General features: G+C 44.6%; 2 protein-coding genes across 2 annotated transcripts; both read right to left on the bottom strand.

Annotated features, from left to right (window-relative positions):
- Positions 1-1203: 1203 nt before the first annotated feature.
- On the bottom strand, positions 1204-6306 carry gpn2 (GPN-loop GTPase 2). Its single transcript, XM_061819117.1, has 5 exons — positions 5517-6306; positions 3942-4098; positions 2530-2690; positions 1504-1634; positions 1204-1334 (listed from the first exon to the last, which is right to left on the bottom strand). Exons 1-5 carry the CDS (start codon positions 5934-5936, stop codon positions 1262-1264), a joined length of 942 nt encoding a protein of 313 aa, XP_061675101.1. The 5' UTR covers positions 5937-6306; the 3' UTR covers positions 1204-1261.
- Positions 6307-7606: 1300 nt separating this feature from the next.
- gpatch3 (G patch domain containing 3) lies at positions 7607-13153 on the bottom strand. Its single transcript, XM_061819970.1, has 7 exons — positions 12672-13153; positions 10771-11231; positions 9303-9477; positions 8792-8851; positions 8184-8305; positions 7971-8098; positions 7607-7865 (listed from the first exon to the last, which is right to left on the bottom strand). Exons 1-7 carry the CDS (start codon positions 13102-13104, stop codon positions 7682-7684), a joined length of 1563 nt encoding a protein of 520 aa, XP_061675954.1. The 5' UTR covers positions 13105-13153; the 3' UTR covers positions 7607-7681.
- Between the last annotated feature and the right edge of the window lie 4495 nt (positions 13154-17648).

Below are 17648 nucleotides of genomic sequence, written 5' to 3' on the forward strand. Positions count from 1 at the left end.
GGTTACCACGAAACGCGGAGCAGCAAGGGGAGGGGTGTGATGAGAAGTGTGTACGTGTGCGTGCAGAAGACTTTGCTAGTTCCTGATTAAGCGCATGAAATGCGCCACAATTTTTTTTTTTTTTTTTACTATCTACATGTCCAAAAAAATAACTTCCATTTGTTACCTCACCACTGTATATTTCTTTCTCATGATCGCATCTTCCTGTAGGGGGCTCGAAGGGAAATAAGGGCAGGAGGCACAGTTGATCACATGTGCAAACATGGGAACACAATTTCACATTGTGGCTGGGGGTGGACACGCCCCCTCCACGCACGGACGAGCGCTCCGCACCTCGGTTTTGGTGCGGTGTCAGTTTTGGAATTAACACAGCCCCACTTTGATCATGCATGAAAAGTGCACACTTTTTTTTTTAAGGTAACTAACGAGCAGGTAGTATTTAAAGGAGAGAGGGTGTTCAAACAATATCACAACAGCAATGCTGGAAAAGAGTTGAAACTGAAAGAAAAGGGTCAAAAAAAAAAAAAGCAGACACAGGGCCAGTTGTGCAGAAACACAGATTTAATGTGGCTTCCTCTCCCCGCCTGACTTCATTTTTCTGCTGTTGGCTGCAGGGAAAAGCTGGAGCAGGCCTCCGGAGAGCAGACTCCGCCGGTTTTGGGAGCGCGTCGGCTGCCACCCGCTGGTGGAGAGCGCACACGCAACCCCGCGAGCGCGCTCACTTTCTCATGAACCACCCCAAACATCCGTCCGTCCATTTTCTTCGCCGCTTATACTCACGGGGGTCGCGGGGAGTGCCGGAGCCTATCCCGGCCGTCTATGGGCAGGAGGCGGGGGACACACACACACACCCTGAACTGGTCGCCAGCCAATCGCAGGGCACATGGAGACATACAACAGCCGCACTCACAATCACACCAAGGGGTAATTTAGATTATCCGATTAACGTTGCATATTTTTGGGATGTGGGAGGAAACCGGAGTGCCCGGAGAAAACCCACGCGCACATGGGGAGAACATGCAAACTCCACACCGGCGGGGCCGGGATTGAACCCGGGACCTCTGAACTGTGATGCCAACGCTTTACCAGCTGATCCACCGTGCCGCCCTACCCCAAAAACTTCTTAAAAAACATAATTCTTTTAATGAAATTCAGTCTGTGGCAAAGGCGCGTCCTTCAAATGTCAATTCCTGTGCTTGTGTCTTGTTTTTTTTTTTTGTTTTTTTTTTTTCCCATGAAGGAGTTCCGAACCCGGACGAGGTCAAAGGTCCACCAGTTCCTCCTCTACCGTCTTTCCGCTGGTTCCGACGTAGCGCTCCTGAACTCCAAGAGTGCTGCGAGTGTCGGCTGTTAAGGCAAACGTTAGCGCTTTACGCATGTTAGCTCGCGACCGTCAAGTTAGAAGGACGGTCAGCCTTGCCCGCCCGGTCCCGTAAACGCTACGGGCTCCGTTAAAGCGACGTGAGTCAGCGTTGAGTCACCGGAGCTGCTGGAAAAGGATACGAGGCGAACTGAAAGTCTGCCCCCACGGCGGCTGACATCATGGCCTGCAGATTCCTCTCCTCCAGGTCTCCGAAGCAGCAGCCGTTGGCTTTGTCCACGGCCCGCAACACCTGCATCATGCTCTCTTTGTCCTGCATTCAAATCGTCTCAACTTTTAGGAGCAGACGGGCGGCGAAATCGCCGCTTGACTGACACGACTTCAACGGGCGCCGGTGCCGCGGCGTTACCGTGGCAACCGGATCAGCGTCAGACCCGGTTAAAATCGGGTTTTGTTTTCGCCGTTTAAAGTCGGAGCCAAATAACGGGTTGCCGTGGTAACGTGCGCTCGTAAACGCGTGCGATTTCTGTCGTGCTCAAATGTGGCAAATGCAAAACGAGCACTGTGAATGAAATATTATTTGTCATTTTCATTCCGAAATGCTGGGCATTCTATTTTTTTATCAATACTATTTACATTTTTCCTTCTTACTGTTATGGAAATGGAAGAAGACTGTCGCTATTATAACAAGCTTCTCAAACAACTATAAGAATTGTTTTTATTATTCTTTGTTTCGATTTTACTTTGAATTATATAGATAGAGAGAGAGAGAGAAAGCGAAAGAGAGAGAGAGAGAGAGAGAAAGAGAAAGAGAGAGAGAGAGAAGAGAGAGAGAGAGAGAGAGATTGATTTTTGGGACAGAAAACAAACAGAACAAACATTTGCACTATTCTATATATTTGCAGTAACACTACCATGTTATCGTCCATCTATTGATTCATAATTTTAGATATATCTGCATGAATAATTTTAGGGGAAAAAAAAATTAGTTCAAGTTTTAGCTAAGAATTTCTGGCTTAACTGTAGGTATAAAAACGGTTGTAGTCTGAGCTTGAGCAACCTTGTTCAACTGAGTTTCACTTTTTTTGTAGAGTAAATTAATGCCGCATTAATGTCCTTGTGCCACCTATAGTATGAAATGTAATAAATGTGAGAAAAAGGCACAAAATAACTTACAGTCCAGGAGAGGGAAAAAAAATAATAATTACCTGCACATTGAGAGAGACGAACGAGACGAGGCCGTAGTCCTGAATGACCTCCGCCAGCTTTTCGTTCAGGTGGCGGAATTTTTTGAAGAAGGGATCTGCGGCGAGGTGCTCCAGTAGATAGCTCAGATCCATAACTTCGGTGTAGAAGTCGAGGTTGAATGCTGGTCAAGACGTGCAGACATAGAATCGGGCAAATTTTAATACGTTGATGAAAACTGCGGACTCTACATTTGACAAACGCCCTTGAATGACAAACATTTTGTGGGAAAGTACGCCTCGAAATTCCCACAAAACATCAAAGTTCGAGACTCCTTCAGTGGCGCCTGCAATCTCTCGGTAAGCTTCAAAGGATTACTTCTAAATTCCCTTTTATGTCTTTTTTTTTTTTTAAACGTAGCTTGATTGCTGTGGTAATGAGTGAGACCTCCGCGTAGTAGCTAACACGACTTCAGGATTAACTTGTTTGCTTTGTTTTTTTTTTTTTTTTTTGCAACACTGAAGTAGGATTAGTCGAGGCACGGTGGGATCAGATGGTAAAGTCTTGGCCTCACAGTTCTGAGGACCCTGGATCGATCCCGGACCCGCCTGTGTGGAGTTTGCGCGTTCTCCCCGTGCCTGTGTGGGTTTTCTCCCCGAACTCCGGTTTCCTCCCACGTCCCAAAAACGTGCAACATTAATTGGACACTCTAAATTGTCCCTAGGGGTGATTGTGAGTGTGGTTGTTTGTCTTGATGCGGCCTGCGATTGGCTGGCGACCAATTCACGGTCCGTTCACAGCTGGGATAGGCTCCAGCGCTCCCCGCGACCCTTGTGAGGATAAGCGGCAAAGAAAATGCGTGGATGGATGAATTGGCCCTAGGTGTGATTGTGAGTGCGGCTGTTTGTCTCCATGTGCTCTGCGATTGGCTGGCAACCAGTCCAGGATGTAACCCCGCCTCCTCCCTGTTGACAGCTGGGATAGGCTCCAGCACTCGCCGCGACTCTTGTGAGGATAAGCGGCAAAGAAAATGCATGGATGGATCTTCTTGGATGAATCTGTCATGAGTTGCACTTTTTTAATTTTACTGAGATAAATCAACTTGGCGGACGGTGGCTCAGATGGTAAAGCGTTGGCCTCACAGTTCTGAGGTCCCGGGTTTGATCCGGGCCCCGCTTGTGTGGAGTTTGCATGTTCTCCCCGTGGCTGAGTGGGTTTTCTCCGGGCCCTCCCGTTTCCTCCCAAATCCCAAAAACATGCAACATTAATTGGACACTCTAAATTGGCCTGAGGTGCGATTGTGAGTGCGGCTGTTTGTCTCCATGTGCGCTGCGATTGAGTGGCGACCAATTCAGGGTGTACCCCGCCCCCTGAGAGCCGGGATAGGCTCCAGCACTCCGCGCGACCCTCGTGAGGATAAGCGGCTTCCACTTACCTAGTTTGCCATACTGCTCAATCAAGTCCATCTTGGAGAGGACGTTGACGTGAGGGAGCTCCACGTGGAGCATGGTGGCCAGCGAGGTGCACAGCACGGAGATGAACTTGGCCGGGTCCGTACAGTAGTGAGAGTCCACGAGGTGCACACATGTTAGCTGAACGCAAAGGAAGGGAGGGGGGGACAGAAATATGATAATAACTTCAGATGTCATAACAACTGGGCGGATGATGTTGAATGCAATGTATCCAGCTCTATAAAAAGCAGGGGTGTCAAACCACATTGTTGTTCCGGTTTCCCTCAGAGGGCCGTTATGACTGTCAAACAAAAATATTTCGTCATCTCATCATATTTACATCATCAATGTATGAACTCGTTTTTGGAATAAGAAATCAAGGGTAATGTGTTTTTCAACTACTCACATTTGGTAAGCAAAAAAATGCTTGTAATATCTCAACTTTATCTTTTATGTCATGTCGTTACCCAAGCCGCTTATCCTCACAAGGGTTGCAGAAAAGCCATCCCAGCTAGCTTCGGGCGAAAGGCGGACTACACCTTGAACTGGTCGCCAGTCAGTCGCAGGGCAGGTTATCGACACCATCATTGAGCGGGAATCGATCCCACGCTGCCCGCACCAAAGGTAGGCGTGTCTACCACTACATCACAGGTGTCAAACTCAAGGCCCGGGGGCCAGATCTAGCCCACCACGTGATTTTATGTGGCCGGCGAAGCCAAATCTAGAGTATCAATTTCCATGATTCTTATAAAAATCTATCCCAAAATTTCAAATTGTCATACATTGTAAACGATAAACTTGAGCTATTACAAGCATTTTTGTGTTACCAAACGTGAATACTTGAAAAACACATTACCGTTGATTTCTGAATTCTTCTAAATTGACGATGTTGATGAGATGATTAAATATTTTTGTTTGACAGTCATAACGGCCCTCTGACGGAAACCCGAACAATAATGCGGGCCGCAAGAAAAATGAGTTTGACACACCTGCACTCCACCATCAGTGACCTTTTATCATTTATGATACATGACCATTTGAAATTTTGGTACAGATTTTTACAATAATCATCGAGGCCCCATAGATCAGTGGTTAGATAATTGGTTTGGTAAACCAGGGGTTGTGAGTTCATATCTCACTGGGGCGTCGACTCCCCAAGAGGGGTTGCGTCAGGAAGGAGATCCGGCGTAAAAAAACTGCGCCAAACAAATATGAGCATTCATCTGAGACGCTGTGTCAACCCCCTCACGGGACAAGCCGAAAGAAACTTACTTGCTATTTTTTTTTTACAAGAATCATGGAAATTGACACTCTAGATTTGTGGCTGCCTGGGCCACATAAAAATGACGTGGTGGGCCAGATCGAGTTTGACACCAGTGATATAAGGCAAATGTACATTTTTGCTTTTGGGAAATTAAAAGGCACAACAACAAAGGAAATTGTAGCGATGATCTTGTCTCAATTTGACGCTTATCCATTATAACCTTCTTTCTGCCTGTCATTATACGTCGCTGTCATAGAAAGGTGACCGAGGGGAAACGCCGGTCCGCTGCACTCACCCTGAAATTCCACTTTCCTAACCGCGTAAATATGTTTTTCAGCGAAGTCTGGTGCGTGTAGAGCTCCACTTGCCCGGGGCAGTCAAACAAGAAGTAACAGTCGTTGTGCTCCTTCAGCTTTATCTCCAACCAGTCCAAGTTGGCCTCCGCGTAGTCCATGCAGTACAGGAGGCCGCCATTGGGCCCCAGCTTCAGGCCGCCCATGACATCATCCAACGTGACCAGCTCGGCGATGTCCACGGCGCAAGAGTACGGGAGGCCATCATTGGCCGGGTCCATGTTGACCACAACTACTTTGCGCCCGAGGTGGCCGAGGAACTCCTGCATGGCCTGGCAGTAAGTGGTTTTGCCCGAACCCGGCGGTCCGATCACCACCTGGCCGAAACGTAGGGGTTGCGCTTCTCCCTTTGGTTTAGACATGTGGCAGCAGGTTACTAGTGCTGTCTCGCGGACGAAAAATACTACAAATAATAACAATCATGCGTTCAGTCAAATTAAAAATGGCCTCCTTAAAATTTCCTAAAGGAAAGCCATGGCGGCAAAGCACGAAAACAAGCACTTATCCAGTCAAATACACACCGGCAATAATAATCTAGATTCATCTAATCGACATACTGGCAAACTAGCGATACATGCCGGTGTCAAAACTACGAAGTCCAAAAGGATGAAAGCGCATCTTATTCTCACGTTTTTGGCCACCTCGCTACGTTTTTACGCGCTTGCATACCAGGCAGTTAGCCGCTGCGCTAACATGAAATACATCCGGGTCACGTACACCTGGGCCTTTCAAAATAAAAGCTTTTCCCAAGGCAATGTCCGTCACAGTATTTGCATCTATTTTGATTTTACATTCAACGTTATATTTTTTAACACCTGAGATGTATTATATTTAACACATGAATGCAATTTGCTTTAATTTTTAATTTAAATTTCGTCTCGATATAGCTAACCTATTAAAATATGTTTATGTACATATATGTGCGTTCATCTGAGATGACACGCTGTGTCGACCCCGAAAGGGTTAAGCTGAAAGAAACTTTTTTACTGTAAATGTAAGTTACAAATTGAACATTCCATGACACATAAAAGGTTTTTTTTTCTTTCAAAATTACGAAGTAAATATGAAAGCGGGTCACGTGAATGGAGTAACCAAATCTTCTTGTAGCCACCATTGTTTGTTCATTAGGCAACACACTTTTTTATTCATACTTCAGATGTTTTTAGTAGTGTAAATCATGTTGAACTATATATTAAAATATCAGTAAAAATACTAGTTGTTCTTGCATTGAAACCAATTTCATAAATAAAATGGGTCAATTCGGTTAACGAGCGGCGCACATCTGGATTTCAGTTCTGAATTTCAGGGTCTGAATCTCGGTTTCATCCTTCCTGTGTTGGCAAAGAGTAAATCCTCCTTTGATGTGATTGTTACGGAAGCGTATTACTGCCATACCCAAAAAAAAAAAAAAGGTCACGTTTCACATAATTATGTGAATCGTTTCACAGATTTATGTGTAAGATTTAATTCTGTGAAACGTTACACATAATTATGTGAAACGTAATCTTTTATTTTGGGGTGTGGCAGTAATACGCTTCCGTATATTGTTAGGTTTATTTTTTTGTTTTTTTTTTTAATGTGGGGCCCATGATTTGGTTCGTAACTACTCTTTTTCTTTGACTACTTTTTTATATCTATATTTTGTTTGCCATTTTTATTGTTTTTTTTTCTATCCCGTTTTAAATGTTTTATCTCTTTGTTTTCAAATGCCTTTAATCATGTAAAGCACATTGAGTTTCCTCGTGTATGAAGTGCGCAATACAAATAAATTTGCTTTGCTTACTCCAAGGGTGTAACAATTTACTGCATCTATTTATTTAAAATTAAACAACTATTACCCGTTACTGAGGTTTTCTTTGTTTTTTTTTTTTTTTTTTTTAAAGGTACCCAGAATAGTTTGCCTACAACTGCTCAGAGGCCTGCAATATTTCCTCTGACTATAAAATCCTTTGTGCCTGTGTGGTTGTGTAATGCCTGTACCTGAAATAAAACCCATAAAATATCAATGATAATGACAAACAACAGTACAGGCTGAGGGTACTCAAATTTATAACGAACAAAAACAAGATCCAGTATAAACATGAACTCCAAAATAAAACAGTTTTAGTCATCTTCGTGGGCCAACGCTGCCCCCTGGCTGCCAGCCTCTGTACTTCATGCTGGTGTTCGGTTGACGTCTGAGCAGAGCGTCGCCTTTATCAACGTCTTTGGGTTGATCGTAGATTGTAGTTACATGGAAGTCTTTTCTGGGCTTTTTACCAGGATGTAAGAGTAGCTTTTCTCCATGATATCTGTAAAATAGACCATTTATCACATTGTTATACACGCTGACCTGCAAATAAGAAAAAAAACGTTCATCTTTTTTTTTTTTTTTTTTTTTTAAATTTGAACCGTACCCAAACCCCCGTTTGCAGTAAGGATGTTTGCCTTCGTTCTCCAGCGCGTCAGGAATCCCCGTTTGACTGCTCCCCAAGCCTTCACCGTCCTTCCAGCCCTGCTTCTCCATCACGCGGCGGCCAAAACCCTAAACAAAGAATACTAATGAGTAAGAGGTGCACAATTCCACCACAAACCATTGTTTTTTTTTGGACATTAGATACATTTCATACCTTTGTGAACCTCTCAAAACTGCCAATGGCCTGATTGTGTGCCGACCCGTCCTCAAGACCATCCCGAAGTCTTTTCTCCAGTCGCATTCGGACGTAGTCCCGGGCGTCCATGTCACCTCCGTCTGTAAATGACGGGAGACGGGTTTTAAGAAATGATGTCCACAAGATAAATCAATCTTGAGATTCCGTGCATGTCCCTCATTATCCAAGCTGCTTATCCTCACAAGGGTTGCGGGAAAGATGGAACCTGTCCCAGCTAGCGTCGGGCGAAAGGCGGATTACACCAGATTACCGACACCATCGCTAAGCGGGAATCGATCCCGCGCTGCCCGCACCAAAGGTAGGCGCGTGTACTGCTATGCCACAGGTGTCAAACACAAGGCCCGGGGGCCAGATCTGGCCCGCCACGTGATTTTATGTGGCCCGCGAAGCCAAATCTAGCGTGTAAATTTCCATGATTCTATACCAAAATTTCAAATTGCCATATATCACAAAAGACCAATTTTGTGTTACCAAACGTGTATAGTTGAAAAACACATTACCATTGATTTCTGATTCCATAAAATAGTTCATAAATTGAAGAATTAAAATCAGGCAAAACAAAATACCTTTATCATAGTAGATGCTCATGTCGACATCCCAATCGTCCGCTGTTTGCTCATCAAAATCTGGAAAAAAAAGTTCACAAAATTTGACAAAAATGGTTAGTCTTCTTTTACTTGGGGAAAAAAAAAAAAAAACCTCATGTGTGAACTCTGAATTCGAAGAGATGTTCACAAGCTGCAGCAATATTTGTCTTTTTTCCCCCCACAGGACAAAGAAAATATGGCTGTAAATATTCTGCAAGTCTGCATGTGTTGTGTGATGTTCAAATATGTGTGTATGGAAGTAAATATGTGCAGCTAGGATTTGAATGAAAATGAATGAAAGTGGCAGGCAACATGGCTGCCACTTGGATGTCGAGTGAGACTCCCGCATCTTTGCGCATGGATGACACGCTCTCATATTTATTGTTTCGTACAGACATTGAAGTCAGATGTATGTATTTTTCATTCCAACATCTATTTTAGAACGTTTACAGGCATGTCAGTGGCCGTTTGAATCATTGCGCGCGCTTACCTCCTTCTTCTTCCTGCCAGTATTGAGCATCGGTGTAGAACACCAAGCCCGAGCCGCCCTTTTCCCACTTCAACTCAATTTCCTCTTCGAACAGCCTCTCTTTGCTCCGCTCCTGGCTGGTGACGTCGTCGCGCAACGCTTCGTGACGTTCCCACTCCTCGCAGCGGTCGTCGTCCTGCGACCGGAAAGAGAGATTAGCGGCAAATACGCCCGGACTGCCATCAGGATGAGTTCAGGATCATAAATTTCGTTAGACCGTACAGTTTTAGACCCTCGATGGAGACGGCCTTTTTCATACACATCGGGTCAAACTCGATATTTAGAAGATTTTAAATTATTTGTATGCCCATTTTACAGAGAGCATAGTTTCAAAATCACACCTGATTTAAAATTACAGTTAAAATTAGCAATGTGCCCCTTTAAGAGTGTGTTTGTGTGTGTGTGGGGGGGTGTGCGGTTATGTCAGAATGGCACGACAGTCACTTCCCCTGCACTTTTTTTTGTGTTGAAAGCAGTGTCACCAACAAATGAACAAATATTTTATGCCCTGGTGTTGACGTTGTGACCTAATTAATGGATGGTTGGATATGTCGCTATTGTGGGTTACAGGTAGATAAATGGAGTTTGCATGTTTGCGTGGGTTTCCTCCGGGCACTCTGGTTTCCTCCCCCATCCCAAAAACATGCAACATTAATTGGACACTCTAAATTGCCCATAGGTGTGATTCTGAGTGCGGGTCTTTGTCTCTATGTGCCCTGCGATTGGCTGGCAACCAGTTCATGGTGTACCCCGCCTCCTGGCCGTTGACAGGTGAGATAGGCTCCAGCATGCTCTGCGACCCTTGTGAGGATAAGCAGCAAAGAAAATGGATGGATGGTAGATAAATGCGGCAGAAGAGGTTACTGTTGCAACATCTTATAGTTTAAACTTACACTTGCATGATTTTTTTTAAGAATCTTAAAAGGTTACTTGAAAAATTGCTTGAAAATGTTATGATTTTACAATAACTACGGACAATTGCCCCCTGTCCAAATTAGACCATTTTATCAAGGTTCCAGTGTATTTCAAATTGTTATGAAATTAGAGCAAATTAGAAATAAACCGGCAGCACGGTGGATCAGTCGGAAAGCGCTGGTCTCACAGTTCTGAGGTCCCGCGTTCAATCCCGGCCCCGGCTGTGTGGATTTTGCACGTTCTCCAAATTCCTGCGTGGGTTTTCTCCTGGCATTCCGGTTTCTTCGCACATCCCAAAAACCACGCAACATTAATTGGACACCCTAAATTGCCCGTAGGTGTGATTGTGAGCGCGGCTGTTTGTCTCGGGGTGCCCTGCGATTAGCTGGCATCCAGTTCAGGGTGCCCGTTGACGGCTGGGAAAGGCTCAAGCACTCCTGCGACCCTCGTGAGGATAAGCGGCTAAGAAAATGCATGAATGGATCATCAGATACATTTTAAATGTGAAACCTACATCATCAGCGTTTGACTGCACATCGTCGTCCTCTTCTTCTGTGTTCGGCTCATCAGTCTCTTCCGCTGTCTCGCAGCGGTCATCCCGCCGCGCCCCCGCCGACGTCGGGGCGGCCAAAGAGCCCGGCCCACATATCTCGTGGCCGGCCGCTGTCAAAACCGTCTCTTCTGTTGCCGGTAGCGTGTAGGTGTCCCGGTACTGGAAAGGCACGTTGCCGTAGCGACGGTTGGAGCCGGTCTTGGGGAACGTGAGGCCCAATTTGCGGATGAGGCGGGGGGGCAGGCGGCAGGACTGGATGAGCTGCAGGAAGACTTTGACCGAGGTGCCCACGTTGCCGTACCGCATCAGGGCGGGCGGATTGAGCTCGGATAAGGTCTTGAGGTCGGAGAGGGTGAAGTGTTCGGTTGTGGACACCCGGTGGCGCTGCTCCAACCTCGTCTTATAGGGGAACTGCTTGTCATCTGCGGGGTAAAAAGGGCCGTCAAGTCAATTCAAGTGTGGTCACCCTCAAAAATTTTTGGGCATATGGAAATAATGCTCAGTTTTGATCAACGCTGTGAGAGATATCAAATTATTCATAAATTGTCTAGAGTAAGGGTTAGAAAATATACATTTCCACGTGACATTTTGAAAGGTACTGAGAGTGTATGTGCTGTATAAAAAAAAAAAATACAATTAACCAAGCGTCCGTTGAATCTAAAACTAAGGAATTATTATTAAGATACCAATTGGATTTTCACTTAAAGGATTCTAATCAGTACGTATCTATAAGAGCTCGTGCAGCTACGTCATAAAAATCACGTGACTTTTGTTTACATCGCCATGTTGCCCGTCTAGCAAAGCATTGTTCAACGCTAAGTCGGTTGGAGAAGACACAATTATATGTCTTACAGCCCGACGCCCAGAGTCTGATCCGATACCGTTAGACATTTAGAAGGTGAAAATAAACAAACGTACGTGGAAAAAATGAGACAAAACCCGTATTTAATGCCGAAGTCGATGTTTTCGCCGATAAGAAATTGGACTGTTAATTTGCATCGGCTTGTCTCGGACAACTGGATCTGGTGAGTAAGTCGTCGAGATTTACACGGAAAAGTTTGAAAGCATATAAAAGTCTCGACGCATTCAAATACTTTGTTGCCAGATCTGTTCTTATCAAGAATAAATCCCACATAGTGAGGCTTGTGAATGCGTTGGGCCACACGTTAACCTTTGCCATAATCCATTGATCTTTTCAGCTAGTATTGAATACAAATATTAAAATAAATGACCCCTGGTTTCACACAAACTCGCATTCATTAGCTATGATTGGAAAAAAAAAATAAGGCGCTTGTGGCCACAATTAACCTCTGCGACAGTATTTTTTTAATACGCATTGTTCTTAAATGAGCCAACTTGGCATTATAAATATTTCTTGGTAAATTGAGATTGAGAAGAATAATTAATATCTGAAATCAAGCGATCGCTACACAGGTGTCGGTGCATTTTGGTTGGGCACCATCCATCATGTTTAATTTGCGAAATCCATCGATATTTTCCGGTCCTTTCAGATGGTATTCCATAAAATTATCTCTTTGAATATGTGTCTCGTCTGTTGTGACAACCAACAGCACAAAGAGTCTCGGGTGTTGTAAATATTCTCCGCCGGTTCAATTTCTCCCACAATGTCGAGCAGCTCTGTTTGACCGGCAATATGGCGCGGTGAAAATGGTGACGTCCAATGCACGAGCTCTATACACTATATTACTCACTTTTAACAATTTCTGATGTTTATTCTCATTTGAGCGCAGTCAATACTGCTTTTATGTAAAAAGGGGCTTCATTTCAAGGATATTATTCATGGTTTTAAAGCGTAATTAGTAACAAACACCGTTACGACGCCTTGGGTTTACTGTACTCACCGTTATGTTGTGAGACCTTCACTCTTTTGATGACACATTTTCTGCTCAACCAGTTGCCCTTGGAGTCGATCCAGTGGTTCCCCGCGTACATCTTGACGAACCTGTCGGCGTGCTTGTCGTGGACGGACACGACACAACAGCACGTTTTGGCCGCCCGCTTGGTCTTTTTGCTGCCGTTGTCATCAGCCGCTGCCGGCGCCCCTCCTGCGAGGTCGCTACCGGACGACTTGTCGCCGTCGTCCTCGCTGTCTCCGCACGGTCGAGGCTCCCGGTGTACCTCTGGCCGGTGGCGGTAGTGAAAACAAACGAAGCCGCCGCTCTCTATGAACTGACTGAAATAATTCCGGAGATCCGCCGAGTGGAAAGCGATGGGAATATTGCTAATAACTAAGAAGACGCCCGGAGAATCCGCCATGTTTTCCGTCGTCGCCATTTTTTCCAACGGCAAAATACGACACTTCCGCTGGAGCTCCCATTAACCGATTGTGACGCAAAAAAGCCCCATATCCAAACAGGCCGGGAAAAAAAATATATATTTTTTGCACATTATATATTGCATTAGCTCCACACAAAGTGTCTTCAATGGTTTTGGGGAAACAGATTCCAAGGCTTGAGATCTTTAGTTTTTAATTTCTGCGTGAGGAATGATAAGTAAAAGTCAGAGTATGTGAGTACATTACTGTATTCATATTTAATATTCATATCCAGCATTCAAATTCGGGCTTTTCACAAGAAGAACTACATTTATTCTCAAAACCCGTCATTTTTTTCTTTCACTGGGACCCGACAGAGTAATATTTTTCTCACAGTGGAGGCCAAAGTGTTTATTCCTTCATTCCTTCAAAACAATATCAAATATAATATCCGTCCATCCCGTTTTCTATACCGCTTGTCCTCATTAGGGTTGTGGGTGAGGGGCACACTCAGGACTGGCCCGAACAAACATCTGACAGCAGTGACAAATAATCCATATGGAGCAAAAAAAAAAAAAAAAAAAAAAATGCACATTACAATACTGTACTTGACATTTTAAAAGGTAATTATATGTATGGAGGGAAACAGCCAGCAATATTAAAATTTAACAATGAGATTATTATTGCAGATGTCATTTTAAATTGGAAAACGTTATTCTTTTTTTTTTTTGAGGAGGAAAAGGTCATGAAAATGTACAAAATGTTGGAAATGTTCACTTTTCATTTGAAAACAATACCATATGTACAATACCACTTAATAAAATTGACTATATACTTATATTTGGTATTGACTCTTTTATTTTCTGTCTTTCAAAAAGATCACCAAGAAAAGTATTCTACCAGAGTTCATTAACCCAGAGGTTGACGCCGCGCTTGGCCTTCACCTCAACGTTTATCTGCGTGTTTTGATAGTAATAGGCAGTAAAACTGTACTCGTGTGTCTGGACTCTGACATCACTACACGCCGTTTCCGCGGCGTTCCACTCCTATTGTGCATCGGTCTCGACCGTCGTGTCTTCTTCAAGTCCAAATTTGGCCGCCAAACAAGCCGAACACTTTGGCAATTCGCAACTTGCAGCAAAAGAAGTTTGAATGGTGGGGCTGGAGTAATACAGGACAGACGGATTTCATGACCCGGAGAAATATTGATGTACTGTATACTGTATATATATGAAACAAAAAGCTCTCTTTTTATTTTGAATACAGCTATACACACACACACACTCACACAGAAATAATGGGAATTTACACCAACGCACTAACAACAAATGTATATGATTATTTAGATTTGGATCCTGCCTCATATTTTAGGTGTACTTGTATGTGTTTTGTGGATGGACGCACAAAAAAAAAAAAAGTAGAATAATAAATAAAGTTCCGGAAAGCTGCTTCCAGACAAAAATAATATATATTAAGAACTAACTTTTATGTAGTGCATGTCAATAAATCAGAATATCTTTATTTCAGTAGTTCAATTTTAAAAGGAAAACTCATATGCATATTAATTACATTAATTGGGAAAATATTTAGAACCCTTTTAGAAGACCAATTACAACCTCATTTGTACATAAATCCTTTTGATCGTTTTATTTATTAAATATTCAAATGGATTGAAATATTGTAATATACTATAATGAACAATAATCATACAGTGGTGCCTTGAGGTATGAGTTCAATTGGCTCTGTGATCACACTCATAACTCAAAAGACGCATATCTGAAATAGTTCTTCCCCCATTAAAATGGCAGCCCCCCTAAAATATTTTTAATAAGAAAAATAGCATTCTATAATATTGTACTTGAGAAAAAACGCAGTAATGACTATGTAAATAATTAAGCTATTTTTGTCACATTTTATGCTTGAATTCAATGGACATTGTGCTGTTTCTTGTGGAGTGCACACTTTGGCCACACGGGGGCAGTGCTTCTACTTGGTTGTACATTGGTATACTGTAAATATCCATCCATTTTCTTAGCCGCTTATCATCACGAGTGTCACCGGGAGTGCCGGAGCCGAGCCCGGCTGTCAACGGGCAGGAGGCGGGGTAACAGCCTGATCGCAGGGCACATAGAGACAAACAGCCGCACTCGCGATCACACCTCGGGGCAATTTAGAGTGTCCAATTAATGTCGCGTGTTTTGGGGGATGTGGGAGGAAACCGGAGTGCCCGTAGAAAACCCACGCAGGGACGGGGAGAACATGCAAACTCCTCACAGGCGGGGCTGGGATCGAACCCGGGACTTCAGAACTGTGAGGCCAAAGCTTTCCAGCCGATCCAACGTGCCGCCACACCAATACTATTCACTGGCAAAAAAAAAAAAAAAGCACCTGCCTTTTCCAAACGTCACTAACCAGAAAATGTGATGATTTTTTTTAATTATTATGATTTTTTTACCTCTGTGGTGGAGAGAATGCCTCCCCTTTGCCTTACTGACCCAGAGGGGCTGCAGCCAAGCAAACGACCCCTCGTCGCAACGGCAGGCCAAGGTCAAGTGTCAGCTACTCGACGTGGCGTTGACAGACGCGTGTCCTCACGAGAGTTCATTGACCTGAGAAAAAAAGGAAAGAAACCCTGTCCCTGTTCCGGAAAATGAAGGACCGTACATTAATAGCCACGTATTTGATTATTATTATTCATGCCTCGGTTCCTGTCTGGAGTCACTTAATTCAAGTATTAGTCGGGCGTTCAGCGGCAGTCATTGCATAATGTCTCTTCTCGCCCTTCCGTGATGACAACGGTTTCAGCAGTTGCTCTACTTTTAGAGCGAAGGACATTTTTATTTAAGCTTTACAGTCGCGCAGCAGATAAGCGTCCGTCCTCCGTGTCGGTCTCTGCCTGCTCCTAACCTCTATAAACACGTCTTATCGCAAGCATTTACAATCGCCAGCGTGCTTCATCAGGCCCGGTGACCGCAGGGTGTATTGTCGGGCATTTCAAGGAACACGTTGAGGACAACTTTGTGTGTTTTTGCACATTTCAAGGCACGGCACTTTTATGATGTACTCGTAGGATGTATTTGTGTGTGTACAGATGCTCTTTCAAGTTCATTGTCATTAACTGCAGGAACTGACCTTGTTGCTGCTCTAATTTTACGATAGTTTTTCTATTTTCAAAGTAAGGAACGTTGTGTTTTTTGTTGTCATCTGTGAGACTGAAAAAATGTTACAGTACCGGGGTCGTTGCAGCCAGGCAATCGCATTGTTCGGTCGACTTCTAGTTCCAGGAAGGCAGCCACTTCCTTCGGGTGTTTCCACAGGTCCGTGCGTAGTGGGAGCCGCTGCGGAGTTGAGGATGTGGTGCGTGTCGTGAGGGCCTTGTCCGGATTTCAGGCAAAGGTTGATTTTGAGGTTGATTTTTGACACGAGCCATACAGTCGTTGAGCAGGGTTAGGCTTCGTCCGGAGCGGAGTTGCGATAGATTGGATCTCGTGGCCCGCGGAAGACCGATTTCAGTTTTGTCCACCTCGAGGGTAGGGTAGCCACCAAGGATGACTACGGGTTTGTAGCCGTCCACCGCGTCTTCAACCGCCGTTCGTCGGAGCCTACGTAGCTCATCTCGGTAGGCTTGTTCGTCGAACACCGTGTCGGTGGGGATCTCTTCGTCGATGTCTTGACGGTATTTACGGACATCATGGTGACGTAGTGTCACACATCCATCCATCCATCGTTTCGGGTCAAAGAGACTTCCCAGAGTTCCCCATCCCCAGTCCCATTTTTTCCAGTTCTTCGAAGAGGTTCCCAGGCAAGTCAGAAGACAGTCTCTCCAGCGTCACCTAGGTTGTCCCGAGGACCTCCTCCCCCTGGGACGTGCTCAGGTTACACCTCATCTGGGAGGAGTCCAGGAGGCATCATAACCAGATGCCCAAGCCACCTTCTGGATCCTCTCGGTGCAGAGGAGCAGCTGCTTTACTCTCAACCACTACCCAATGAACCTACCTCTCCATTACAGAGAGCAGACACCCTACGGAAGAAACAAATTTTGGCTTTTTCTATCCCTGATCTTGTTCTTTTGGTCGTAGTCTATCAGGACCCTGCAGGGTGTGTGATCTACCGTTTCATGGCCAAGACAAAGTACATAACTCTTCCTGAAACTGAGATTTCTTGACTTCTTCATGGGCCCTCCCCTCTAGAACCTTGAAACAGACCTTAGCAGAGACGCTGAGTGTTGTGATTTCCCTGAAGGTGGAACATACCCTCCAGTACACAGAAGAAGTTCAGAAATGGTTCTCCATTTCCTCCCTCTAGCCATCAGCCACCTCTAGAGTCGCACAGGCCAGCCCTCGTGACCCCCCCGTTTTATTTGTCCACAGGATTTTGTCAGTCTTGCTTTGTCTGGTCCCTGACCTAGGACAGGTTTGTCCTGGGTGACCCCGCCACAGGCATAGAGCCACAGAACGAGGTTCCTTGGTTCAATGGGACATAATAACCTCCTTCGCCATCTTAATGTGACAGCTCAAGGAGGAGGAAATATAAAATGAGTCATTGAGATGGAGTTGTTTGTTTA

Source organism: Syngnathoides biaculeatus, chromosome 5, assembly GCF_019802595.1.
Source record: "Syngnathoides biaculeatus isolate LvHL_M chromosome 5, ASM1980259v1, whole genome shotgun sequence".
NCBI lineage: Eukaryota > Metazoa > Chordata > Actinopteri > Syngnathiformes > Syngnathidae > Syngnathoides > Syngnathoides biaculeatus.

Bases quoted from the DNA above. Each gene is read 5' to 3' on its own strand.
- gpn2 (XM_061819117.1), bottom strand. From the start codon at position 5,936: ATGTCTAAACCAAAGGGAGAAGCGCAACCCCTACGTTTCGGCCAGGTG. The intron at 1,635-2,529 runs GTAATTATTATT...ATTTGAATGCAG, and splicing joins TCGTCTCTCTCAATGTGCAG to GACAAAGAGAGCATGATGCA. The intron at 1,335-1,503 runs GTATCCTTTTCC...CGACACTCGCAG, and splicing joins GCAGACTTTCAGTTCGCCTC to CACTCTTGGAGTTCAGGAGC.
- gpatch3 (XM_061819970.1), bottom strand. From the start codon at position 13,104: ATGGCGACGACGGAAAACATGGCGGATTCTCCGGGCGTCTTCTTAGTT. The intron at 9,478-10,770 runs GTAGGTTTCACA...TTCCGGTCGCAG, and splicing joins TGCAGTCAAACGCTGATGAT to GACGACGACCGCTGCGAGGA. The intron at 7,866-7,970 runs GTACGGTTCAAA...TCTATTTTACAG, and splicing joins TACTGCAAACGGGGGTTTGG to ATATCATGGAGAAAAGCTAC.